This window comes from Sus scrofa, chromosome 1 (genome assembly GCF_000003025.6).
Source record: "Sus scrofa isolate TJ Tabasco breed Duroc chromosome 1, Sscrofa11.1, whole genome shotgun sequence".
In the NCBI taxonomy this organism is placed as follows: Eukaryota; Metazoa; Chordata; class Mammalia; order Artiodactyla; family Suidae; genus Sus; species Sus scrofa.
Window position 1 is genome coordinate 169,707,077 of NC_010443.5, and position 27,363 is coordinate 169,734,439.

A 27,363-nucleotide genomic window follows, 5' to 3' on the forward strand; every position below is an offset into this window, starting at 1 on the left:
AGTCCATGAGTTTGTTTCTGTTCATAGATAGGTTCATTTGTGCCATTTATTAGATTCCAGATATAACCAGTTTTCCCAGCACCACTTGCTGAAGAGACTATCTTTTTCCCATTTATATTCTTGCCTCCTTTGTTGAACATTAATTGACCATAGGTGTCTGGATTTATTTCTTGGTTCTCTTCTGTTCCAGTGGTCTGTATGTCTGTTTTGGTACCAGTACCACACTGTCTTGAAGACTGTAGCTTTGCAATATTGTCTGAAGTCTGGAAGAGTTCTGCCTCCTGCTTGGTTTTTGTTCCTTAGGATTGCTTTGGCAATTCTGGGTCTTTTATGTTTTCATATAAATTTTTGGATTATTTTTTCTAGTTCTGTGAAAAATGTCATGGTCAATTTGATAGGGATTGCATTGAATCTGTAGATCATTTTGGGTAGTGTGGCCATTTTAACAATATTAATTCTAATCCAGGAGTGTAGAATATCTTTCCATTTCTTTGAATTCTCTTTAATTTCCTTGATTGTATTATAGATCTCAGCATATGTCTTTCACCTCCTTAGGTTTATTCCTTGGGGGGTGTGGTTTTAAAAAGTAATGTATTTTTATAGGATTGGTTATTTTAAAATAATCCACTGTACAGTTTACTTTTAACTTTCCAGTCTTTGATATGATCATGTATATTTATATTCATGATGTATATTTTATATATTGCATGTGCAGTATCCTGTAACAAACTTTTTTCTCTTAATATTGATTAGCACATTCCATATAAGCAAATATATGTAAATCTATTTCATCTTTTTAACTAGCTGCACAATATTTTGTTGTATGCCAGTACAAATCAAGTGCCATCAATGAACACCTAACCAAATAGTGAAAATCTTTATACATACAAGTTTGTATACTCATTTAATTTCTTCCCAGCTTGAGATAACTGAAATATATTTAGTAAGTGTAAGGTGTATGTAATGATTCAATATATGTATATATTGCAAAATGATTACTACAGTAAGATTAGTGAACACATTCACCACCTCCCATAGTTTCAATTTTGTGTGTGTGCGTGGTTAAGAAACTTTACGAGCTCTTAGCAGCTTTCAAATACACAACATAGAATTGTTAACTATGGTCACCATGCTGTATATTACATCCCTGGAACTTACTTTAGTAAGTTTCTTCATGAAATTGCTCAAAGATATGTACGTTTTAAATTGAAAGGTGCTCTTTTATAGTGCAGATATTTACTTATCCCCCGATATATACTGTATTTGCCTGATTTTAATATTTTATAGTGCTTTCTGCCAAGCAAACTTTAAGAAAAAGTTGTCATTTTGTGTGTATAGTTAAAAAGTATATAACATGAAATCTACCTTCTTAATAATTTTAAGTGTACATACAGTTTTAACTTTATGCACATAGTTGTACAACAGATCTCGAGAATGTATTCCTTTTGCAAAACAAACTGTAGGGGTTTCCCATTTTGGCACAGCGGAAATGAATCCAATTAGGAACCATGAGGTTGCAGGTTCGATCCCTGACCTCACTCAATGGGATAAGGATCCGGCATTGCCATGAGCTGTGGTGTAGGTTGCAGACGCAGCTGGGATCTGGTGTTGCTGTGGCTGTGCTGTAAGCCGGCAGCTACAGCTCCAGTTCAGCCCCTAGCCTGAGAACATCCATGTGCTGTGGGTGCGGCCCTAAAAAGCAAAAAACAAACAAATAAAAAAAAACAAACTGTATACTCATTGAACAGTTCCCCATTTCCCTCCTCCCCCAGCACATGGCAACAACATTTTATTTTTTGCTTCTAAGAGTTTGACAGCTTACACCTCATATAAGTGAAATCATACTGCGTTTGTCCTGTGAGTGCCTTATTTCACTTAACATAGTAACAAGGCTATTACGTATGACCACTTTTCTTTTTTTCAAGGCTAAATAATATTCCAGTGGACGTGTATATCATATTTTATTAATCTAGCCATCTGTCAATGGACATGTAAGTTTTTTCCACCTCTTGGCTATTGTGAATAATGCTGCAGTAGACATGGGAGTGCAGTTATCTCTTCAAGATACATTTGAATATTCTCAAGTGGGATTGCTTGATCATATGGTAGTCCTCATGATAAATTTCTGTGGAAATTTTATACTCTCCCATATTGGCTATGTCATTTTATCTCCAATTAGAGTGCACGAGGGGTCTAATTTCTTCACATCCTTTCCAACATTTATTTTCTGCTTTTTGGTTTTGGGTTTTTTGTTTTTGTTTTAATGGCCAAAGAGGTGTGAGTTGCTAACTAATGGTGGGTTTGATTTGCATTTTTCTCATGATTCATGATATTGAGCATCTCTTCATGTACTTGTTGGCTATTTGTATGTCTTCTTTGCAAAAATATCTATTTCAGTCTTTTGTTCATTTTTTTATTTGGGTTATTTGGGTTTTTTGCTATTTTTAGTTCCTCGTATACTTTTTTTTTTTTTTTTTACTTGTGTTCTTTTTATGGCTGTACCTGCAGCATATGGAAGTTCCCACGTTAGGAGCTGAATTGAAGCTGCAGCTGCAGGCCTATACCACAACCATGGCAACACTGGACTCAAGCTGTGTCTGTGAACTACACCACAGCTTGTGGCAATGCTAGATCCTTAACCCACTGAGCAAGGCCAGAGATTGAACCAGCATCCTCAGAGATACTATGTCAGGTTCTGGAGCCATAACGGGAACTCCAGTTCCTTTAGTTATTAACCCCTTACCAGATAAATGGTTTGCATGTATTTTCCCCATTCCATATGCTACCTTTTCACTCTGTTGTTTCCTTTGCTGTGAAAGTTTGACTTTGTCTCACCTGTCTATTTTTGCTTTTGTTACCTGTGCTTTTGGTGTTTAATCATTGCTAAGAGCAACATTACAAAGCTTGTCTACTGTTTTCTTCTAGGAATTTTAAAGTTTCAGATCTTATGTCTTTAACCCCACTTTTGGCTGATTCTTACAGTTGATTCTGTTGATATCCACATTCTTTTGCATGTGGACATTTCAGTTTTTCCCAGTACCATTTGTTGAAGTTATGTTATTAATTTTTTCTATTTTCCTTTATGATGTTATGCATGACTTGAAAAGAACTTCTCTAAGATCATAAAACTAACCTTATATTATCTTTAGCACTTTATGATTTTACTGTTTTAAATGTAAACCTTGGAGTTCCCATCATGGCTCAGTGGTTAACAGATCCGACTAGGAACCATGAGGTTGCGGGTTCAATCCCTGGCCTTGCTCAGTAGGTTGAGGATCTGGCATTGCCGTGAGCTGTGGTGTAGGTCGCAGACATGGCTCAGATCCTGAATTGCTGTGGCTATGGCGTAGGCTGGTGGCTATAGCTCAGATTAGACCCCTAGCCTGGGAACCTCCATATGCCTTGGGTGTGGCCTTAGAAAAGGCAAAAAAAGTTAAAAAGTTAAAAAATAAAAATAAATTAAAAAGATTAAATGTAAACCTTTAAGTGTCTTTCCCTCCTCCCACAGAAAAATGGAAATTCAATATTCCCATGCTATTTTTTGTACAACCTAATTTTCTCCTTGTCTCTACTAAGAGAAACTTTTTTTTTTAAAGGTTGCACTCAGGGCACATGGAAGTTCCCAGGCTAGGGGCTGAATTGGAGCTGCAGCTGCTGGCCTATACCACAGCCACAGCAATGCAAAATCCGAGACACATCTGCAATCTACACTGTAGCACACAGCAACACCGAATCCTTAACCCACTGAGTGAGGCCAGGGATCAAATCAGTATCATGGATATCAGTCAGGTTCGCTACCACTGAGGCACAATGGGAACTCCCAATAAGAGATTTCCTTTTAGCTACAGACAACAATATATACAACCAAAAGTAGTTTGAACAATATAAGGAATTTATTATACAACAAAAAGTCCAAAGGTAAAGCAGTTTGAGCATTGGTTAATTCAGAAGCACAGTTCAGGTGCCTTCAATCTGTGCATCCTGCTATCCTCAGTGTGTCATCTTCATGCTTGACCTTTCGTGGTCACCATATAGAAGAGGAGATGAGAGATACACTAGATGAGCACTGACCCCAACCCACTGAGAAGATAATGGTCTTCTTAGTGGGTCACACCAAGAATGTTGGTGTGACTAATCCATTTCCTCTCCCATTGAGAAAGAGTAAATAAGGGAATAAACATAAAGTAACATTCACCAGCACTTCCACAAGAGGAGAGAGAAATTCAAAGTGAAGACTGTAACAGGAGTAAGTATAAAAATTCCTTCCTAAAATACCTAATATTCTTTGGCCCTGGAGTTATTGAATTTACATCTGTATCTCACTTTATATCTAGATTTCACTTTATTACAATTATGGTGCTCTCAGGAATTGAATTCTACTGAAGTGAAATAAAGCTTTTAAGCAATTTAGGCAGTCAGATATGATATACATATCACAAATGACACATAATGTATATAATGAAATCCTTATACATGCATAAAAATTCTTAATAAATTATAAGCAATAAAATAATAAGTTTAATTTAGTGTACTACTTGCTTTTTTAAATAACTAAAACAAATTCATAAAACCAAAGTCTTTTCATTTTTACACAAAAGATTATGATTGGTGCATTCTTTTCTTTATGCTAATTTACCAAACCCTGAGTTTTGCTTTTCAGTCTCTGATTAAATACATAATCACTCTAAGCAAATAATGTTTAATAAGGGTTCTACATTGGTGTCTAGTTATTTGCAATCAGGTTTCCGTTCTGAACAATTTCAGTAAAGTATGTTATGGTAAAATAGCTCTTTACCTGCTTTAAGGTCTGTGTTACATTGATAAAATACACCCTTACTCCCGCTTAAGAGTGCATCTTTCATTATATAAGTTAGCAAATAGCTTATATTAATACAAATGTCTGACAATGTAATTAAATCATTGGTACTTGCAATACTTTATATAGGAATAATTTATCTCTTTACACTGTTGAAGCTTTGCATTTCAGTGAGTTCTACAGCTTCTGTATCATCACTTGAAATTTACCTAAAAAAGAAAACATGAGAAATCATTCTTTGATTTTAGGTACAAGGAAAACAGGCCTAAACATCAATTTTCTACTCTCTTTAGTAAGTAGTTTCAATCAAGAGACTTGATACATCAAACAACTTTTCATACTCTTCACAATATTTGATAGTTCCATTTGTATGAGATGATTATCTCATTTTTAAGTACCTTTGTTTCTCTTTGGGTATTTCATTGCTAATTATCATTGTGAATAGAAAGGAAACACAGTGATGCTGAGGTCAGTTTTATTCTTGGTTGGTAGCTCTGTTGGAAACATCCTGGAAAAGAGTTTAGCAATAAAAGACTACAGAGAGTTCCTTTCATGGCTCAGCAGAAACAAATCTGACTAGCACCCATGAGGATGCAGGTTTGATCCCTGGCCTCGCTTAGTGGGTTAAGGATCTGGCTTGCTGTGAGCTGTGGTATAGCTTGCAGACTCCGCTTGGATCCTGCGTAGCTGTGGCTGTGGCATAGGCCAGCAGCTGTAGCTACAATTCGACCTGGTGCGGCCCTAAAAATTAAAAAAAAAAAAAAAAAAAAGACTATGGAGTTCCCTCTGTGGCACAGCAGAAATGAATCCATGAGAGTACTGGTTTGAACCTTGGCCTCACTCAGTGGGTTATGGGTCCGGTGTTGCTGTGAGTGTGGTGTCGGTCACAGATGCAGCTCGAATCTGGCGTTGCTGTGGCTGTGGCGTAGGCCACCATCTGTAGCTCCAATTCAACCCCTAACCTAGGAACTTCCATATGCCGAAGGTTTGGTCCTAGAAAGCAAAAAAAAAAAAAAAAAAAAAGGATTAGTACGAGAGTACGAGTTTTCTAGCTTCATATAATATATCTAGAAAACTTTAAAAAAAAGATTTTTCAATGCTATAAGGAAATTTGGTATCTTAAAAGAACATTGCAGGAGTTGCCTTGTGGCACAGTGGGTCAAAGATCTAGCATTGTTATTGAGTTGGCTTGGGTCACTGTTGTGGTGTGGGTTTGATCCCTGGCCCAGGAACTTCCACATGCTGTGGGTGCAGCCAAAAAAATAACAAGGAATTCTGCAGAAAATTTTCCTTTAAAAGCAGAGTCATCCCTTAAGTTGTCTTACAAATATGGATTTCCTTAGCATATTTTCTTAAATCATTGTCTTATGAATTCAGGAATCACTGACTATAAATATAAGTATGCTATATATTACTACATTAAATGTTAAAATTAACAAAAGTAAAATGAAATTGTTTTAGCAGTTTACATGTCCTCTAACAAAAAGAAACAAAAAACACTAGACCTGAAAAAGAATTACTAAAAACATTCGTAGGAGTTCCTGTTGTGGCCTAGCAGTAATGAACCCAGTTAGTATCCATGAGGATGCAGGTTCAGTCCCTGGTCTCACTCAGCATGTTAAAGAATCCTTCATTGCCGTGAGCTGTGGCGTTGGCCAGCAGCTGCAGCTCTGATTCAACCCCTAGCACAGGAACTTCCATACACTGTGGGTGTGGCCCTAAAAGGCAAAAAAAAAATTGTAAGAACTATGAAATCAACTTACAGGCAGGCATTGAAGATACTTCAGCTGTTACAATACTTTTTATCCCCAAGTTTGATAAGCCACCTCTGATTAAGCCACATGTAAATGCTAAATACTAAAAGAAACAAAGAATGTAAGAAATATTAAGGATTTACTAAGATAGTAAAGCTACTGATAAATATAACATTTAGTCAAACCTTGACATCAATAAGTCATTGCTGTTTAAAAAAAGGGTTGTAGAATTTTTCAAATTATTGAAAATTCTGAATGTCAGAAGATTTCCAAGGAGTTCCCGTTGTGGCTCACCGGAAACAAATCTGACTAGTATCCATGAGGACGCAGGTTTGACCGCTGGCCTCACTCAGTGGGTTAAGGATCCAGCATTGCCGTGAGCTATGGTGCAGATCACAGATGTGGCTCAGATCTGGCATTGCTGTGACTGTGGCATACGCTGGCAGCTACAGCTCTGATTAGACCCCTAGCCTGGGAACCTCCATATGCTGAAGGTGTAGCACGCCCCTGCCGCCAAAAAAAGATTTCCCAGCTCCTTGGCAAATAAAGCATGGACACATGACTTAAGCTCAGCCAACTGGGTGGTCCAGTCCAAGACTCTGAATCCCCAGTGAGTGACAAAACAAAAGCTGGAAACAGGTTAGAATTAGTTCTAGAGCAGCAAAAGTGGCTTCTATCTACTGTCTGTAGCTGAAGCATTCTAACTAGACCCTCATGGAGTGATTTGGGCTGTCTTTCTGGCTGCTTTAATCTCCCATGGTTCTTGCCTATTTTCTGAGCCTTCCTATCAGTTCTGTAAGTTAACTAGTATTATTCCGTTCAAAGTTGGTTTTTGCTTTCTACAACTTAGAATCTTGACTTGTTTGAGACTTACAGCCACCAATACAAAAACTTATCTAGTTCAAAATATCAAAGTGCCAATGATGAGAAACCCTGTTATCCAGAAACAACGACTGGAAATGGGATTAAGCCAATAGCAGAAACAGGCATGACAAAAATGGGAACCCCAAATCAAATAATCCAAGGAATTTTTGATTAGCTGCAATTTCATACTACATGAAAGTCAGTAACACTATAGCTATAATATAGAATATTATTATTTTATAATTAATATAAATAGCTACTGATAAGTAATCAGATCTAGAGTCATGAAATTGCAAACTGGAAGAGGACTTAGAGATTGTTTATAATATAGGTATTATTATAACCAATTTTATTAATGAGGAAACTAAGGTCCAGAGAGATAATGTAACTTATCCAATGTCACAAACCTGTAAGATGAAGAGTTAGCTTAAAATCTAGATTTATTTGGAGTTCCCATTGTGGCTCAGTGGTTAACAAATCCGACTAGGAACCATGAGGTTGGGGGTTTGATCCCTGGTCTTGCTCAGTGGGTTAAGGATCCAGCATTGCCATGAGCTGTGGTGTAGCTCGCAGACGCAGCTTGGATCCCGCGTTGCTGTGGCTCTGGCGTAGGCCGGAGGCTACAGCTCCAATTAAACTCCTAGCCTGGGAACCTCCATGTGCCTCAGGAGTGGCCCTAGAAAAGGCAAAAAGACCAAAAAAAAAAAAAAAAAATCTAGATTTATTTGGTTCCAAGTCCACACTCTTTCCAGTAGTGCTATTGTGTTAGAAAATGTAGGTATAGAGAAATTTTATAGATACGTGGCAGCTTATATATACTGCCCAAGATACTTTTAATCACTTCAAAAGAACCCTTACATTAAAACTTGTCAGCCTTTGGAGTTACTATTATGGCTCAGCAGGTTAAGAACCGGACTAGTATCCATGAGGACTTGGGTTCAATCCCTGGCCTCATTCAGTGGGTTAAGGATCCATCATTGCTGCAAGCTGCAGCATAGGTCACAGATGCACTCAGATCTGGCGTTGCTGTGGCTGTGGCATAGGCTGGCAGCTGTAGCTCTGATTCGACCCTCAGCCCTGGGAACTTCCAAATGCCATGGGTGCAACCATTAAAAGGAACAAAAAAATTGTCAGTTTTTCTTTAATACAGCTAATCTACTTATTGAATCCTAAAAAACAAAAAAATACATAAAACCAGAAATACAGATACACTTAAAAAACATGTACTCTTAGAAACAAATGTTAACTATATTAATAATTTTTTTTAATTTACTGGCACAGATTATAAATATAAACTCTGAGCTGAATAATTCTGCATAGTTGATACCAATGTTTTAAGCCTGGATATCTTCTCTGATATATCTATGTTATATTCAAGAATCTAACATTAATCTACATTTTAATGGCATTTCAACTATAGTTTTCTTTAATTGGTCAACATAAGCTTACTTAGCTACAAATTAATATGTGATGAGCATCAGTTTCCTATTTCATAGAAAACTAAAAAGAACAATTTTAAAATCTATTTTGAATTCAAATGTCTGTTGTGATTGGCATTGTACTTTTCCTTACGGTTCTACTTTTTTCATAATAAAAAGCCCCAATTTTCTATTCCATTAAATACCTTAGATGCATGTTCTAAATACTGTTTTCCTGCAGACATTTGAGTAAGCAGGCGAAATTTGTTGTCCTGAAGTACATAGATGCCCTGTTTCAAAAATAGAAAAAACATCAAAAGTCAGTATAATCTGTAGCCTTTAAAAATGTCTCTTCCCTTCAAAATAACTTAAGAATTTTTTAAAGTTATTAAAACTCTCCATTAGTCAAGTATGAAGTTTTTCAGTGTTCAACTTAAAGAGTTGTTCAGCATTTTATAACACTAATATTTATTGAATGATTTAAGATACAAAGAAGACATAGTTCCTATCCTTAAAGAACTCAGTCTAGGAGTTCCCTGGTGGCTCAGTGGGTTAAGGATCTAGTGTTGTCATTGCTGTGGCTCAGGTCACTGCTGTGGTGGGGGTTCAGTCCCTCTCCCTGGAACTTCTGCATGTTATGGGTGTGGCCAAAAAAATAGTAGAAATAATAAAATTCAGTCTAGTACAAAAGAATCAGAAATACATGTCCAGGTGAAACTAGCAGTTATATATGATTAATTCATATCTATAAATAATAAATCAGGAGGTCCCATCATGGATCAGTGGAAAGAATCTGACTAGTATCCATGAGGATATAGGTTCAATCCCTGGCCTCGATCAGTGGGTCAAGGATCTGGCGTTGCCGTGAGCTGTGGTGTAGGTCACAGACGAGGCTTGGATCTAGCATTGCTGTGGCTGTGGTGTAGGCCAGCAGCTACAGCTCCGATTTGACCCCTAGCCTGGGAACCTCCATATGTTATGGGTGAGGCACTCAAAAGACAAAAAAAAAAAGAAAGAAATAATAAGTCAGAGTCACTTCCCATTAGCATTTCAAGTACTTCTTCTTCTTTTTTTTTTTTTAGTGCCACACACACAGAACATGGAGGTTCCCAGGCTAAGGGTCCAGTCAAGCTACAGCTGCTGGCCTATACCACAGCTCACGGCAACGCCAGGTCCTTAACCCACTGAGCGAAGCCAGGGATCAAACCCACAACCTTGTGGTTTCTGTTGGGTTTGTTTCCACTGTACCACAACAGCAACTCCCAGCATTTCAAGTACTTCTAAACTAATGTTGATACTGTTATATGAAAAAAATGAAGTCTGTTAGCTTCCAGATACATTTTTATTTTTTATACTTTATTAAAATGCTAAACCTACCATGAATATTTACTTGAGTTTTATAAAATAAACCTATTTAAGTGCATAATTTTCCATGAAACCTATTATTTGCATGTTAACAAAATATTTTTAGAAGATATGACAGCAACTAAACAATGCAAGAGTTATTTAAAAGTTAAATGTTTTATAAATTAGATTCAGAAATTGAAAGACATAAATATTTTATTTGTGGTTCTGCATGTTATCACCACTAAGTAGAAATAATGAAAGACTCAAATCCTAAAACCTTTATCATTCTGATACTTGCTTCTTTCTTCAAACTTAAAATTTAATTGAGAAAAAGGAATGGTTATCAGTATTGATAACTGTCCCTTTGTCTTTATTCACTATATTAGAGAAAAAAAGTAATGCTGTATTAATAACATAAGAGAAACATTCCAAAGTTGACTAGAAATTAAATTTTATATAAAAAAATAAAAAGGACACTTATATCAAGTTAAAAGACTTAAAAAATAGGTCTTAATATATCTAAATACCTGATGATTTGTCCTTAGGTTGTCGATTTGTTTCTTGAATACTGTAGTCCAAAAATCTTTACAAATGAACTTCATGATATCTAACTCATCCTTGAACCTTGCAGTATCTTTTGTAAACCTAAAAAGATCAACTAGAAGTAATACAGTATTTTTCCTCCCAAGAAAGCAGAAGAGGCAAATTATTCACTAGTTTCCAAATGCCAGAATAGCACTGAACATTTACTGACTGTCATAAAGTGATAAGCACCAAGCAAAGTGGATCCCATCTCAGTGGATTCATGTTCTGTTATATATCTGGGACTAAAATTAGTCTAACAGTATATTAGTCTAACAGTAAGTGGCAATTTTAGGTACAATTAGCACATCAAAAAAACAGCATGATCATTGTATTGTTATATAAAATATAGTGAGAGTTCAACTATTCAGATAGTGAGAAAGGAATACTAAAAAGACGACGTATAAACTGGAAGATTATTACATGTATAAACAGAGGCTCTAAGGTATGTGTTTATACAAAATTCCATTTAGGTTAAAGAATCTACTAGACCTTAAGCAGGAAATGGAACAAGAATTTAGGTATGTGTTTCAGCTTACCAAAGTTCTCAAGAAAAAGCCTAACTAAACCATATACCTATTTTTTTCAAACATAAAACATGAAAGTTGGAAAACTGAGTTAAAATAGCATCAGACCTAAACAGAAATTTCCAGTTGTGAATTAAAGAACAGAGAATAAAGAAAATCGGGGAATTAAAGTATCTCAATTTCTATGCAACCTTTTGAAATGGATCATCGTTGTTCATAACCTTCCTAGAAGAAAATTTTCAAATCCATACTGCTCACCTTTCTATCAATCCTTGTCCCACTCGAAACCCCATGTTTTCCAGCTTAGTAATACAGCGTCCATTTTCCTATTTTAAAAAATATTAGTTTTGAATACTTTAGAATACAAAAAAATTTTCAAAAATAGTTTAAAGATATTCAAAAATATTTTTAAAATAATATTCAAAAATAGTTTAAAGGTATTGGCTAAAAATATTAATGTAAATATACCTTTTTTTCAGTGAAACATTGTAAGAAAAAGTGAAATACAAGTCATACTTTTTTTTTTTTTTTTTTCCTGTTTTGGCCACTCCGTGGCATATGGAGTTCCTGGGCCAGGGATTGAATCTGAGCAGAAGCTGCAACCTGTGCCACTTACCCCACTGTGCCAGGCCAGGGTTTAAACCCACGTTACTGCTGCTGCAGAGACACTGTCAATATAGTGGTGCCACAGCGGGAATACCTACAAGTTATACTTGAATTTCCTTAGTACTAATCATTTTCCTAAGGCAGTAAGATAAACAGAACTGTTGACTATTCTTGCTTTTCAGATATGACAAAGCCTCTTCCCAGTTACTCTTCTCACCTGCCCTGCCTTTTTCCATTTTCTACTATTCTCTCCTCAGTTATAAGATTGAGGTCAAGGTACCACCTTTGACTTTTTTCTGTCAGTCCTTCTCTTTGTGGTGTCACTAAATTCTATTATCCCTTGCTTCAAAATGTCTCTTTACATCATCCAAGGTTTCCATTTCTCAGTGTGTCCCTCCTATGCCCGGAGTCATGCAATTGCTTTGCTCTTCCCTTGACAATCTCAACTACTCTTAAGGCTTTAAATATGATCCTATATGGAAGACTCCCCAAATCCTCCAGATGATCTACAAAGCCTATACAATCTAGGCTCCTGGGACTCTCTGGCCTCCACCTTCTACTTTCTTCACTCACTCCATCAGCTCCAGTGATCTCCTTGGTGTCCTTAAACATGCCAGGGAGGCTCCAATTTCAGGGCTCTTGTATAGGCAGCTCTTCCTCCAGATATTCACATGACCACTCCCTCACTTTTAAGTCTTCACTCACACCTCACCATCTCAATAAGGCCCATTTTAACATTTTAAAACTGCAGTATCATTCTACTTCAGAAATTCTCTATACTAGTGATTCTCAAGGTGCATCCCAAGACTAGCAGCATCAGCATCACACGGGAACTTATAAAAATTGCAAATTCTTTAAGCCCACCCCCAATCTATTGAATCAGAAACTGTAGGTGTGGGTCAGTAATCTGGGTTTTAAGAAGCTCTCTAAAAGTGATTATGATGCTCTATCCCATTTCCCAGCTTACTCTGTCTCAAAAGAATTTCTTTCACCATTTAATGTAATACACGTTTTACTCACTGCCAGAGTGTATGAACAAGTAGCCACATCAGAAAGGTTCTACTAGAACTTAATTAAATCAAAAGAAAAAACTGTAGAGACAAGGAGATCAATGATTCCACATAAAAGCTTGAAGATGTAGGAAGATATAAAAAATAATGAAAAGTGTAAATGAATACTGAAAGGATAAATCCATAAAAATGTGTTGTGAGACTTAAAACATATACAGACAGAAGTTCTTGTGATTCACAATGAAGGGAGATGAATATGCACAAAACAAGAAGATAATGAAAATAGTAATAAGACATTGATAACAGTAATCAGTTTAGGAAAGTATTAGTGATTATAAAGTTCAAATTATATTATTAAACTCCCATGTACCTACTCCTCAAAATGAACAAATGTTAGCATTTTGGCAATTAAAAAAAAATTCAGGAGTTCCCATTGTGGCTCGGTGAAAATGAATCTGACTAGGAACCATGATGTTGTGGGTTCCATCCCTGGCCTCGCTCAGTGGGTTAAGGATCTGGCATTGCCGGGAGCTGTGGTGTAGGTTGCAGATGCAGCTTGGATCCTGCATTGCTGTGGCTATGGCGTAGACCAGCAGCCGTAGCTCTGATTCGACCCCTTGCCTGGGAACCTCCATATGCCACAGGTGTAGTCCTAAAGAAAAAAAAAATTCATAGGTTAAAATCCTAACCCCCAGTGTAATAGTATTAGGAGGCAGGATCCTTGGGAGGTGATTCTGTTTTGAGGATGGAGTCCTCAAGTACAGCATTAGTGCCAGAGAGCCAGCTAGCCCCTCTCCATCATGTGAGCACATAGCCAAAACATCCATCTATGAAGCAGGAGGAGGCTTTCACCAGACACTGAATCTGCTCATGCCTTCATCCTGGGCTTCCCAGACTGCATAACTGTGAGAGAAAAATAGCTCTCATTTATAAGCCACCCAGTCTGTGGTATTTTTGTTATAACACTCCCAAGAGACACTGTCCCTCTTGTAGTGTACAAACTGGTCCTAGAGATACCACAAGTTCAATCTGTCCAAAATAATTCATTACCTTCCCCTCTTTTTTCTCCTGTATTACCTTTCCATCCAACACAGCTGTTCAAGCTAAAACTCTGGGGTAATTTTAAAATCGTACTCCTATACCTAACCGAGTCTGAGAGATTCTACCACTTATCTCTCAAACCATTCTCCTCTTCTCTCTTTATCCAGCTCATCATCTCCTGCCTGGACTCCTGCAATAATGGATCTTCTGCAGTACAAGAATATCCCCTCTCCAGCCCAAGTACTGGGTTATCTTTCTGAGATGCAAATGGACCATGTCATTCCCTCCTTAAAAACCCTTCACTGAAAAGGTCCATGTTTTTTATCATACAAGACTCTTTCCAGCTTCAGCTTTTAATATTTCCCTCCACCTATTCAATCCAGTCACAATAAAATGCTTAAGCATATTTAAATATACTACACTTTCATCCCTCTGTGCCTTCACTTTACCTAGATGCTTTTCCTGCCCTCACTTTCTATTCCTCTTTTATCAGTAGCATTATAGAAAGAGCTTCTGACTTGAGCATGACTTTGGACTAGCTCATTTATAAAACCCTACAACTCCATGGTTCCATATCTAATTACTACCCAGTATGTTAATTATTCATTGAATCTCTGTTCCCCAACGATTGGGAGGCAAGGACTATCTTACTTATCTAAAAGCATCAGGCCCACAATACACACTTAATATATTTTCTGAATGAATCAATGAATGAATGAAGATTCCCACACATTAGAAGTAAACTCCAGGAGGTTGGGGCCATTGTTTAGCTCATTATTCTATCCCTAGCCACTACCTCTGACATGTAATGGACACTAAATAAATATTTTTAATTAGTTAAATTGTAACATCTGCAAAGTTTCTTTTGCTTCTGCTTCAAATCTCATTAGCCGTCTCTCTTTGAGTTGCCTAGAGTGTTATTGAGAGTTGGGGAGGGAGGGACAAGATTCTCGGGCTGGGAGAGATCTGTCCAGTAGACGATTAGGAAGTGCTGAAAGTGACAGAATCAAGTAGGAGTGCCGCAATCAGCTGTGCAATTAACTCTGCCGCAAATTGCGGTAGGGACAACACTTGGGTCAAAACTAAGAAAAGCAGTGGCCTGCAATACACAGATGTGGCACTGGACAAAAAAGTACCAAATAGTAGAAGATACGAAAAGGAGACTCGAAGGAAAAATAGAAGACAGCTGACAGGTTCTAGGGCTTAGGATACCTGAAGGTGAACAGTTTGTCTACACTTTGGGAGGCGATGAGTGGCGATGGGTCAGGGGTTGAAAGAAAGAACTGAGTGAAAACAAGGAGCGTCACCGCAAAAGGACCTCGAAGGGCGTGTGGCAGCACTCACCACCTCCCCCTGCTCCGCGGACTTGTACACTCCAGACACCATCTCGTTATGCAGAAGCAAAAACAACGCCTCGTCCGCCATTTCCTGCTTATTCTTCCAAGCACCGACTTTCGGCTCCCGTTTGGGACGGGCTCAGGGGTTCCTGCTAGTGCCTGAGCAGTTTGGCCTGCACGGCCGCTCCTTCAGTCCGCCTCTCGTTCCTCGTTGCTAGGAGACGAGGAATTCAATCAGCTTCCCGAAGACTGTTACTGCAGTGAGCCTGGTTCCGGGGCGAACGCACCCCAGGGCCACCAAGCCCCCGGGCTGAACTAGAGCGTCTGACAGGACCGGGAACCAAAACCGACGAAGATGCGATCCGGCCCCTGGGCGGGGGGCGAAAAAACAACTTCCGGTCCCCTCTACCCCGGCATTCCGCCAACTCTATGGTTACAGTTTCTTCCCGGGGTTGAACTGAGGGCTCCCAGATAGAGGAAGGCTTCTTCCTGTTACTACGTAGTAGGCGGCCGGCGAGGAAGGTGGTAAAGTGAGACTGGAGGAGCTCCTGCTGCCATCTTTGTGTTAGTTATGTTAGAACTGACAAGAGTTTCTACTAGCTTAATCAAAAGTTTTCATTTCTGCCGCATGTTCCTTAATAGGAAAAGTCGTAAAAAGAGTAAGTCATCATTTTGGGGGCTATAAATACTAGATATATTGAGAAATTATTCCTGTCCATTTTGGATTAAGCCTGGATATACAAAAAGATTTAGAAGCCATTAGGAAGTTTACTGGGAGTAGGTACAAGGGACGAGAGGAATGGAGAACGCAAAGAAATGCTAATTTGAATAAGAAAATACAAATTAGGAGTTGCCCTCCTGGCTCAGTGGAAATGAATCTGATTAGTATCCGTGAGGACTCAGGTTAGATCCCTGGCCTCGCTCAGTGGGTTAAGAATCTGGTGTTGCCGTGAGCTATGGTGTATGTTGCAGACACGTCTAGGATCCTGCATTGCTGTAGCTGTGTTGTGGGCTGGAAGCTGTAGCTCCAATTAGACCCCTAGCCTGGGAACCTCCATGTGCCACGGGTGCACCCCTAAAGGCAAAAATATATACATATATGTGTATATATGTGTGTGTGTGTGTATATATATACATATAGGCAGCTTACTAAGGTTGGTTTTTCTCTCTTTTTTTTTTTTGACCGCCCTACAACATACGGATTTCCCTGGCCCTCTGTGCCAGCCCAGGGATCCAGAGTCCTGGCGCTGCTGGGATGCCACGGATCCTGTTGCAGCACAGCGTGAACTCCAAAGTTCATTTCTCAGATCATAATAACATAGTTTTCTTTGGATATTTTGGAGCCTAGACGGGAAACTAATATTTATTGAGCATTTGTAAATGTTGAACATGGCATTCCACTGATGGGCCCCCATAAGTCAGACCATGTTAAACTTTCCAGGATCTTAAAAATAGATCCTATGGAAATAGGAATATATCCTACTTTTTTGGATAACTCTAAAAGCATCTTCCCATGGAAACATTGTTATACTTCGTGATTAAGATCTACTATTACCACATTCTCATGCTTCCTACACAGGATTGTAATAAGAATCAATAAGACTAAGTATGCTTATAATCAGAATCAAATAGTTATCAACACTCATCCGTCTTGGCAGCTCTAATTCTTTTTTTGTATAGCACTTAACCCATTTCTACCATTTTATGTAATTTACTTATGCTTATCGTCTGTCTCCACTCTTCCTGCCACCAAGCTCCTTGAGGGTATATATCTCTATTGTACACTGACTTATCCACAAACCTAGCACATAGCAGTCACTCCATAAATGTTCAATGACTTAATGAAAACATGAATGATATTTGCTCCATGAAAATCCTACAAACTACATGGAAGCAAGAACCACAGCTATCTTGTTCTATGCTTTTTCTTCGAAGCCTAGCTTAACACAGCTTTTAACGACTGTTGGTATGAAGTAAAATGGTAACTCGGGTTAAATACTTTTGGCCTGCTTCGTGCAAGGATGCACTGGCTGATGGATAAAGGATGAGAACACAAAGATTATTCATAACATTGCTTCCGTAGGAAAATGCTTTCTTCCTTTTTTTTTTTTTTTTTTTTTTTTTTTTTTTTTTTTTTTTTTTGCCTTTTCTAGGGCCGCTCCTGCGGCATCTGGAGGTTCCCAGGCTAGGGGTTTAATCGGAGCTGTAGCCACCGGCCTACACCAGAGCCACAGCAACGCGGGATCTGAGCCGGGTCTGCAACCTACACCACAGCTCCCGGCAATGCCAGATCCTTAACCCATTGAGCAAGGGCAGGGATCGAACCCGCAACCTCATGGTTCCTAGTCAGATTCATTAACCACTGCGCCACCACGGGAACTCCCGAAAATGCTTTCTGAGATGCAGTTTTCAAATATATTTCTGGAACAAAACCGGTTCTCAGGTCAGCAATAGGGGTAAAGCAGAACCAGAAGGTGGAGGACACAAACAATAGGGCTACTCTCCCGGACCCTGTCTTAAACCAACGAGCATTAGGCCGGGTGTAGAAGCTAATGCCTGCCTCGCCATCGCTTTTTTCTTGTAGTACATCCTTGCCCAGGGTCTGATCATAGGAAGACCCCAGGCCGGCATGACCTAGGGACAATTACAGTATCTCCAGACTCAACTTCCGTATCAGTAATAACAGAGATTTTATTTAAGCTTTTGGTTTGTGGGGGACAAGGCACATAAAGTGTTTCACGGTGTAGAGAACAAAGTAAATGTTATCTATTACGATTAATAATCTTTCCGTCTTCATTCTTTGCTTTGCGGTGCTCTTTACGGTTTAACCTCATTAAGGGAGCCGACCCGCCCACCCCCTCTCTGGGCATGCGCACCAACAGAATGGCCGCACCCTGTCCTTAGAAAATCATTTACCGGGGAAGATGGGAAAATAGACTCGCTTCCGCTCTACTCTAATGCGATTAGGTGGTAAAATGAAAAAAGGCACGTCATATACGGGTTAAAAGGGCTAGAAAGCTCCGCTCTCCTGGCCAAACGAGCACGGCCGCAAGCGCACGTCTCGGAGGACCTAGGGACTCTCAAACCCGCCCCGACTCTGCGCTAGAAGCGGAGCCCAGCCACCCGCGGCTAACTGGAGAGGGAGACAACCGCCTGGTCGACTTTTCATTGGCCCGGAGTCTCAAGGGCCGGCAGCTTCTCCCCCTTCCGGTTGCTGAATGGTTAAGGCCGAAATACAACTCCTATTGTCATTGGCTGAGGCCAGCTGTCAGTCCTCTCGCGTTTCGCGGCGCGACACAGCCAGGCGCGGCCTGTAGAGCAGTCTCGAAGCCTGCCGCAGGGAGAAGATGGCGGTCGCAGTGAGAACTTTGCAGGAGCAGCTAGAAAAGGCCAAAGAGAGCCTAAAGAACGTAGATGAGAATATTCGCAAGCTCACCGGGCGGGATCCGAATGACGTGAGGTAAAGGGCGGATAGGAAATTGCCGTCTCCGAAATGCAGTCGTGAAGCCGGGGTGAATTGGGGGCGGGGAGAGCGGTCAGCCCTGAGAAGGCTGGAACATCGAGGCCTGTTCCCGGGGCAGCAGTAGAATCCCGTCCTCCGTGAGGTGGGAGTTTCCGAGACCGCCACCCTAAGTCCTGGGGCTCAGGTGTGAGGAGCGAGAGCGGGGCCGGGGTGCGTCGGAATGGTTTCCTGTCCTGAGGGAAGGCCGGGACTGCCGATTCCCGCCCTCGGCCCTGTAGGCCCGGAACTGCAGCACAAAGCCTTTCTCCTCCTGGGGCCGCCTGACTCGGCACTGGTCCGGAGACCCTCCCGGGACGCTGTCCCCCGCTTCATGCAACTTCCTCTGGGGTGGCGAAATTCGGGCCTGACCCCAGCTTGTTAATGTGTACTGGCAGCGAGGTAAATACAATTTCGGTGGTACTGATCTTGGAAAAACAAGGAAGTTAATGCAGTACTTCCTGTCCTGTTTGAAACACGTGGATTTGAAACCGTCAGATTAGAACGTTCCTGGTTATTTTCTTTTGATGATGAACCTCATCCTTAAGGTGTTTGGTGCTGTTAGATACGATTTTTGTACTGATTTGTAAATATTTTGTAGGCCCATCCAAGCCAGATTGCTGGCCCTGTCTGGTCCTGGTGGAGGTAGAGGACGTGGTAGTTTATTGCTGAGGTAAGATTTCCTTAGGATTTAATTCACATGTTAAGACTGTTGGTACTTACTATACTAACTAAATTAAGGCATCGGTTTAAACAAATTTTGTGGTAGAGTCAACGTTAGAGATATTTCCGTAGTTTGAAGATGTGATGAGCTGTATGTAGTTTTCTGTATAGTTATCCAGGAACTTTACACTCCAAACTAGAGATTGAAGTGACTGTACCAGTTATGTGCAAACAATTTATTCCCATAGGTTTTTGTTTTTTTTTTTTTGTTTTTTGTTTTTTTTTTTTTCTTTTCAGGTCCATACCCATGGCATATGGAGGTTCCCAGGCTAGGGGTCCAATTGGAGCCACAGCTGCCAGCCTACACCACAGCCACATCAGATCCAAGCTGCACCTGCGACCCACACCACAGCTCACAGCAACGTCAGGTCCCCAACCCACTGAACGAGGCCAGGGATCGAACCCGCAACCTATTGATTCCCAGTCAGACTCGCAGCCGCAGTGCCACAACAGGAACTCCTATTCCCATAGTTGTAAAAGAAGCGCTATAAAAGCATTTGGGGATAAATGACCATTTAAGATTACTTTATTTATTTATTTATTTTTAAGCAAGCAAAGTTTTTTGGGTTTTTGTTTTTGTTTTTTTTTGGTCTTTTTGCCATTTCTTGGGCCGCTGCTGAGGCATATAGAGGTACCCAGGCTAGGGGTCTAATCAGAGCTATAGCCACTGGCCTACACCAGAGCCATAGCAACGTGGGATCCAAGCCGAGTCTGTGACCTACACCACAGCTTACTGCAACGCTGGATCCTTAACCCACTGAGCAAGGCCAGGGATCAAACCTGCAACCTCATGGTTCCTAGTCAGATTCGTTAACCACTTCACCACAATGGGAACTCCAGCAGAGTCTTTATTAAAGGAAAGTAAATAGCAGTTCCTGTCGTAGCACAGCAAAAACGAATCTGACTAGAAACCATGAGGTTGAAGGTTCCATCTCTGGCCTTGCTCAGTGGGTTAAGGAACCATGAGCTGTGGTATGGGTCGCAGATACAGCTCAGATCTGATGTTGCTGTGGCTGTGGCTTAGGCCAGCAGCTGTAGCTCCCATTCAGCCCCTAGCCTGGGAACCTCCATATGCTCTAGGTGCAGCCCAAAAAGCAAAACAAATAAAAAAAATAAAGCAAACAGCTCCCAGGGTTGTTGGGAAGGGGGAGAAGAGCCCCTAAGGTTACTTTAATTAGGAGGGTTTTTGTTTTTGTTTTTTTTAATTTGTAACTAAATTCTGTTCCCTAAATGGAAATACTCTCTCATATAAATACATTTACGTGTTTATAATGTTGGACATTTATATTGCAGGCGTGGATTCTCAGATAGTGGAGGAGGACCCCCAGCCAAACAGAGAGACCTTGAAGGGGCAGTCAGTAGGTATGTTGAATGAAAAGATTCTGAAAGCAAACTTGTATGTTTCACTTTCTGAGGTAGCATAAATATTTATTAAATATTGTTGTGTAAGGGCTCTATTAGAATTGAGTAGTATACCCTTTCCCGAGTCTGTTCCCTTGGTATCTGATGGAACTGAGACAGCCAATATCACTTAAAACTCAACTTTTCACTAACAATAACAGCAGTTTTAACAAAGGTCATGAGAAGAATAAGATTGGGAAAATACTCAATTTGTACTATTTTTCTGTCTTTTACTACAAAAACTTAACCATCTTGAGAGGTAAAAGAGATCAAAGTTTTTATTGCTCCTTCTAAATTCTCTTTCCTTTGTCAGGCTGGGCGGGGAGCGTCGGACTCGGAGAGAATCACGCCAAGAAAGCGACCCAGAGGATGACGATGTTAAGAGGGTAATTGAGATTAAAAGAACTTCATAGAGGATGAATATAGCCTTTTCACCTTACTACATTTAAAAGAGTGCCACCCATATGCTAGTGAAATGACAGAAATTTCTTTTCTCCTACAGCCAGCTTTGCAGTCTTCAGTTGTAGCTACCTCCAAAGAGCGCACTCGTAGAGACCTTATCCAGGATCAAAATATGGATGAAAAGGGAAAGCAAAGGTATCATTAGTATCCTTCTGGAGGAAAACAACTCTTGTTAAATAATGTAATTTAAAGAAAATTTAAGGAATTGTTCCTATGTCTATTGTATGTTTCTTCTAGCAAATGGCAGTCTTAAATGAAGTGGAACCTTTTGAAATTGGATTTTCTTTTTCTTTTCTTTAGGAACCGACGAATATTTGGCTTGTTGATGGGCACGCTTCAGAAATTTAAACAAGAATCCACTGTTGCTACTGAAAGGGTATATGTGCACTTTTTCCTTTGCTTCCTCTAAGTTTTCAAAGTAGCTGATTGCATATTTTTAAAAAGAGCTGAAAAGTTCTCTTAAGATTTAATTGCGGGAGTTCCACTTCCTGTTGTAGCTTAACGGAAAGGAACCCAACTCATATGAATGAGGATGTGGGTTCAGTCCCTGGCTTTGCTCAGTGGGTTAGGGATCTGGCGTTACCTCAAACTGTGGGTCACAGACTCTGCTCAGATCCCACATTTCTCTGGGGTAGGCCAGCTCCAATTTGACCCTTAGCCTGGGAACTTCCATATATGCTGCACCTGCCCCCCCCCCAAAAAGATTTAATTGAAGGCTTCAAAAAGTGGGTAACTGATAACTTCCTTTTTCGGGAAAAAAGTTTAATTGCAAGCCTACATGAAGCCAAGGAAAACCTGTAGAAACTTTCTACAATTATTAATTGGTCTTTTTTGAAGTGCCGTTAAATAACTTAGTGAACTTCTTATCGTTTAGAGGACTTGGTCTGACTCGGGAGAACTTGGATTCTGTTCTCAGCTCTATATCAATCTCATTCCATTGTCTTGGACAAGTCTTCATTTCTTTAGGCCTTAGAGTGCATTCTTTCAAACCGGAAGTTGAACTTGTTAATCATCAGTAATTAATTCAGTAATTCTAATTTTTAAGACTTAATGCACTTAGAGGGACTTTAGAAGCAAAAACATAGATTATATTCCCTGCCCTTCTTAGTTTAACTGTGTCACCTTTTAGGAAGGTTTTATTTTACTGAAGCAACAGAATTGTAATTGTGTCTTTGGAGTTGAACACCACGTTATTGCTTCTTAGGGGAGCACTATAGTAAAAGGGAGATAACAATTCAGTTATAGGAGATTGATAAAATTTTATTTCAGCTTTTATATATTAACTTTATTAGAGAATATAAAAGGCTTAAAGTATCTTAATGTTTGAAGAATAAGTCTGGGTTTTTAAAATGTAGAGTTGACTAGTTTTTTACTTCATTTACTAAGACATCACTTCACAAATTCTTTGATTTGGAAAGAATAACTCAAGATAACCTATAAACAGTACTTGTTTTTTAGGATAACTTTTAGTTAAGGTTTTTCGTAAATTATATTGGAAAGGAACAGCTATTGATATTATCCCTAATGGCTTTAAAAACATTTTTACGTGAAAAGGCTTTAGTCCCCATTTCCTGAAAGAAAAATTGCAGATTACCTCAAATGCCACATTTGAATTAGCTGGTGTTCTAAATTGCAGGTGCAAAATGTATGCATACAACAGTAAAATTTTAATGTTTCATGGGAGTTCCTGTTGTGGCTCAGCAGGTTAAGAACTCGACTAGTATCCATGAGGATGTGGGTTTGGTCTCTGCCCTCACTCAGTGGGTTAAGTATCCGGCGTTGCTGCCATGAGCTGCCATGTAGGTCACAGATCTGGTGTTGTTATGGCTGTGGTGTAGGCCAGAAGCTGCAGCTCTCATTCTACCCCTGGGAACTTCCATATGCCACAAGTGCAGCCCTAAAAAGACAAAAAAAAAAAAAAAAAGTGATAACTAAGAATTCAACTTACAGGCAGGCATTAAAGATACTTCAGCTGTTAAAATACATATTTCCATGCGGTGGATACGGCCCTAAAAAGACTTAAAAAAAGAAATTTAATGTTTCACACAATCAGGATGTGTAATAAGCTTTTAAAGGTTATTGTTTATCTTTAGCAAAAGAGACGTCAGGAAATTGAACAAAAACTTGAAGTGCAGGCAGAAGAAGAAAGAAAACAGGTTGAAAATGAGAGGAGAGAACTGTTTGAAGAGAGACGTGCTAAACAGACAGAACTGCGGCTTTTGGAACAGAAGGTTGAGCTTGCGCAGCTGGTGAGTATATTTTGGAATTCTGAGATTGGTGATCCCTTATTATGACAAAGGCAGTGATCTTTTACCTTTTCTTTAGCAAGAAGAATGGAATGAGCATAATGCCAAGATAATTAAATATATAAGAACTAAGACAAAGCCCCATTTGTTCTATATTCCTGGAAGAATGTGTCCAGCTACCCAAAAACTGATAGAAGAGTCACAGAGAAAAATGAATGGTAAGTGTGCAGTGGAGAGGTGCGTGGAAATTTCTTTAATGGGTAAGGTAACACACTCATAAATACATATGTTTGTTTTCTGTAACAATTGTGATTCAGTAGTTAATTTTTTAGAACGATATTCTAAGATGTTAATGTGTTTGATACGCAGGAGCATTTGTTTTCATGATAGATTTTAACCCAAAATTTATATACTGTAGGTGGTGCTTAATGCACATTTAGTTCTTAAGCATTTGAATGAGATGACTTCTTTTTTTGCTTGATGCTCCTAATGACCAGATATAAATGCTAATGAATCAAGGAAAAAAAGTCAGCATTGATGTAGTCCATAGAGGGAGCACACATAGAAGAGTATACACTGCTAAGACGGTGATTAGATTGATTTGTCTCTCCTTGGAATCAAAAATTAATGCATAATATGATACCATAAACTGACTTGGCATAATTTTTTGTCATCATCTCTTTGCAAAAAAGACATTTCAATTAAGCTCAGTGATAATTTGTGACCAGGTGTCAGTTTATGACTTTGAATTTTCAAACCATTGTTAGTAAACTTTACACATACATTTTTATTCTTTAGCTTTATTTGAAGGTAGACGCATCGAATTTGCAGAACAAATAAATAAAATGGAGGCTAGGCCTAGAAGACAATCAATGAAGGAAAAAGAGCATCAGGTGGTGCGTAATGAAGAACAGAAGTCGGAACAAGAAGAGGGTAAGGTGGCTCAGCGAGAGGAAGAGTTGGAGGAGACAGGTAATCAGCACAATGATGTAGAAATAGAGGAAGCAGGAGAGGAAGAGGAAAAGGAAATAGGTATAGTTCATAGTGATGCAGAGAAAGAACAGGAGGAAGAGGAACAAAAACAGGAAATGGAAGTTAAGATGGAGGAGGAAACTGAGGTAAGGGAAAGTGAGAAGCAGCAGGATAGTCAGCCTGAAGAAGTAATGGATGTGCTAGAGATGGTGGAGAGTGTCAAAAATGTAATTGCTGAGCAGGAAGTAATGGAAACCAATCAAGTTGAAAGTATAGAACCTTCAGAAAATGAAACTAGCAAAGAATTGGAGCCAGAGATGGAATTTGAAGTTGAGCCAGATAAAGAATGTAAATCTCTTTCTCCTGCAAAAGAGAATTCTAGTGCTCTAGAAATGGAAAATGAGCCTGAGGAAAAAGAAGAAAAAGAATCCGAGCCCCAGCCTGAGCCTATGTCTCAGCCTCAGCCCCTGCCTCAGCCCCAGCCCCAGTCCCAGCCACAGCCACAGCCACAGGCCCAGACCCAGGCCCAGTGCCAGTCCCAGTCCCAACCAGCACTCCAGCCCCAGCCTCTCTCTCAGCCTGAGACTATGCCCTTAGCTGTTTTACAGCCACCACCTCAGGCTATTCAGGAGCAAGGGCATTTACCACCTGAGAGAAAGGAGTTTCCTGTAGAATCTGCAAAACTGACTGAGGTGACAGTAGAGCCAGTCTTGACAGTACATCCAGAGAGCAAGAGCAAAACCAAAACTAGGAGCAGAAGTAGAGGTCGAGCTAGAAATAAAACAAGCAAGAGCAGAAGTCGAAGCAGTAGCAGTAGTAGTTCTAGTAGCAGTTCAACCAGTAGCAGCAGTGGAAGCAGTTCTAGCAGTGGCAGTAGTAGTAGTCGAAGTAGTTCCAGTAGCAGCTCCAGTACAAGTGGCAGCAGCAGTAGAGACAGTAGCAGCAGCACTACCAGTAGTAGTGAGAGTAGAAGTCGAAGTAGGGGCCGGGGACATAACAGAGATAGAAAACACAGGAGGAGTGTGGATCGGAAGCGGAGGGATGCTTCTGGACTAGAAAGAAGTCACAAATCTTCAAAAGGTGGTAGTAGTAGAGATACAAAAGGATCAAAGGATAAGAATTCCCGGTCTGACAGAAAGAGGTCTATATCAGAGAGTAGTCGATCAGGCAAAAGATCCTCAAGAAGTGAAAGAGACCGAAAATCAGACAGGAAAGACAAAAGGCGTTAATGGAAGAAGCCAGGCTTTCTTAGCCTATTCTTGCAGCAGAAGATTTCTTGATGAGTAAAAGGATTACCTTTCCTTGTAAGGAGAATGCTGCCTTAAGAATTGCATGTTGTAAAAATTTTTTTGGAAAATACAGACTGTTTGTTTACCAGACATTCTTGTACTTTTGCATAATTTTGTAAGAGTTATTTATCAAAATTATGTGAGGTTCCAAAATATGTAAAAATAATAATAATAAAAAAAGATTAACATCCCTTGTCATCTTTTTTAAATATCCTATACTCTTCAGTAAGAATCTGTATATTTTAATAGGTAAATCTTTAAGTCTGTTCCCTTCTAATTCTGTATCATACATTGCTTTTGTAGAAATAAATGTGCATTTCTTTCCTTAGTTTTGGGATGTCCTCGTTGACACTTGTATAATAAATATCCTCTTGATATTATTTTCAGCCTTTATCACTAGATATTGAACGTGATTAGAATGTTTTTTGAAGGTTTCCTCACTTTTATTTGCCTTAGACAATTATTTTAAGTTGTCAAAGTCAGATCTTTGCAGCTTTGATGGGAACATTTTGTTCTTAAAAATCATTTCTTTTTTTCTAATCTCCCATGTTATTTTATTCTAAGCATTTCCCCGTTTCTCATATTTAAACCATATATTTGGTAGATAACTTAAAACAGTATGATTTGGTCAGAATTTTCTTTATACAATTATGGGAGCATCATTTTATCTCCATGGTTACTTGTGTGATACAACATATACATCTGTTAAAGAAAATAATCACTTTTCTAGGGGAGGGAGGTAGAAAAGTATATTCTAAACTTGGATTTTGAGTTTGTGGTCTTGTCTTAATTTTTGTGTTGGCCCTGAAACATACCAATATGTGTTTTCAAGAATTTTTGTTTAAGTAAGTATTGTATGAAAGTTTACAAAATGAAGGAAGCTCATCTACACTTGAATCTGTAAGCAAGATAACACGCAAGTGGTACCAAATGATTAACTTTGTTGTTTTATAAATTTGTATGAATTTGGAGTATCTGTTGCCCATTACTATACATGTGCAAATAAATGTGGCTTAGACTTGTGTGACTGCTTAAGACTAGTACTTGTATTAACTTTTTGATGCTTTATACAAGAGAGCACTTAAATTGCAAAAGGCCTTTTTTGAGTTCATGATTTAACATTGTGACTATAGCTTTAGGCTTTGAATATTCATTATGCCTTCCCCTGACAAGTAAATGATAAGTGAAAATGTCAACATGCATTTTCAGCATGGTATAAATGTAAGTGAATATGTTAAAATCCTTCCTTGGAGTTCCCTTGTGCCACAGTGGATTAAGGATCCACTGATTAAGGCATTGTCACTGTAGTGGCTTAGGTGACTGCTGTGGTGTCGGTTTGATTCCTAGCCCGGGAACTTCCATATGCCATGGGCACAGCAAAAAAAAAAAAAACAAAAACTTTTCTTGTAACAGTTATAAAATAATGGAGTAGGACTTCTCTGACTGTGGAGCTAGCTGCCTACATCCCT

General features: G+C 39.3%; 2 protein-coding genes across 2 annotated transcripts; one reads left to right on the forward strand and one right to left on the reverse strand.

The window, feature by feature from the left end:
* On the reverse strand, nt 3,872–15,706 carry TRAPPC6B (trafficking protein particle complex 6B). Its single transcript, XM_013993366.2, has 6 exons — nt 15,310–15,706; nt 11,567–11,634; nt 10,727–10,844; nt 9,059–9,142; nt 6,580–6,673; nt 3,872–5,025 (listed from the first exon to the last, which is right to left on the reverse strand). The coding sequence occupies exons 1-6, from the start codon at nt 15,388–15,390 to the stop codon at nt 4,994–4,996; spliced, it is 477 nt and encodes a 158-aa protein (XP_013848820.1). The 5' UTR covers nt 15,391–15,706; the 3' UTR covers nt 3,872–4,993.
* PNN (pinin, desmosome associated protein) lies at nt 18,573–26,927 on the forward strand. The gene is made up of 9 exons (NM_001244231.1): nt 18,573–18,762; nt 19,403–19,474; nt 20,818–20,886; nt 21,239–21,311; nt 21,428–21,522; nt 21,688–21,763; nt 23,481–23,636; nt 23,713–23,851; nt 24,432–26,927. Exons 1-9 carry the CDS (start codon nt 18,650–18,652, stop codon nt 25,832–25,834), a joined length of 2,196 nt encoding a protein of 731 aa, NP_001231160.1. The 5' UTR covers nt 18,573–18,649; the 3' UTR covers nt 25,835–26,927.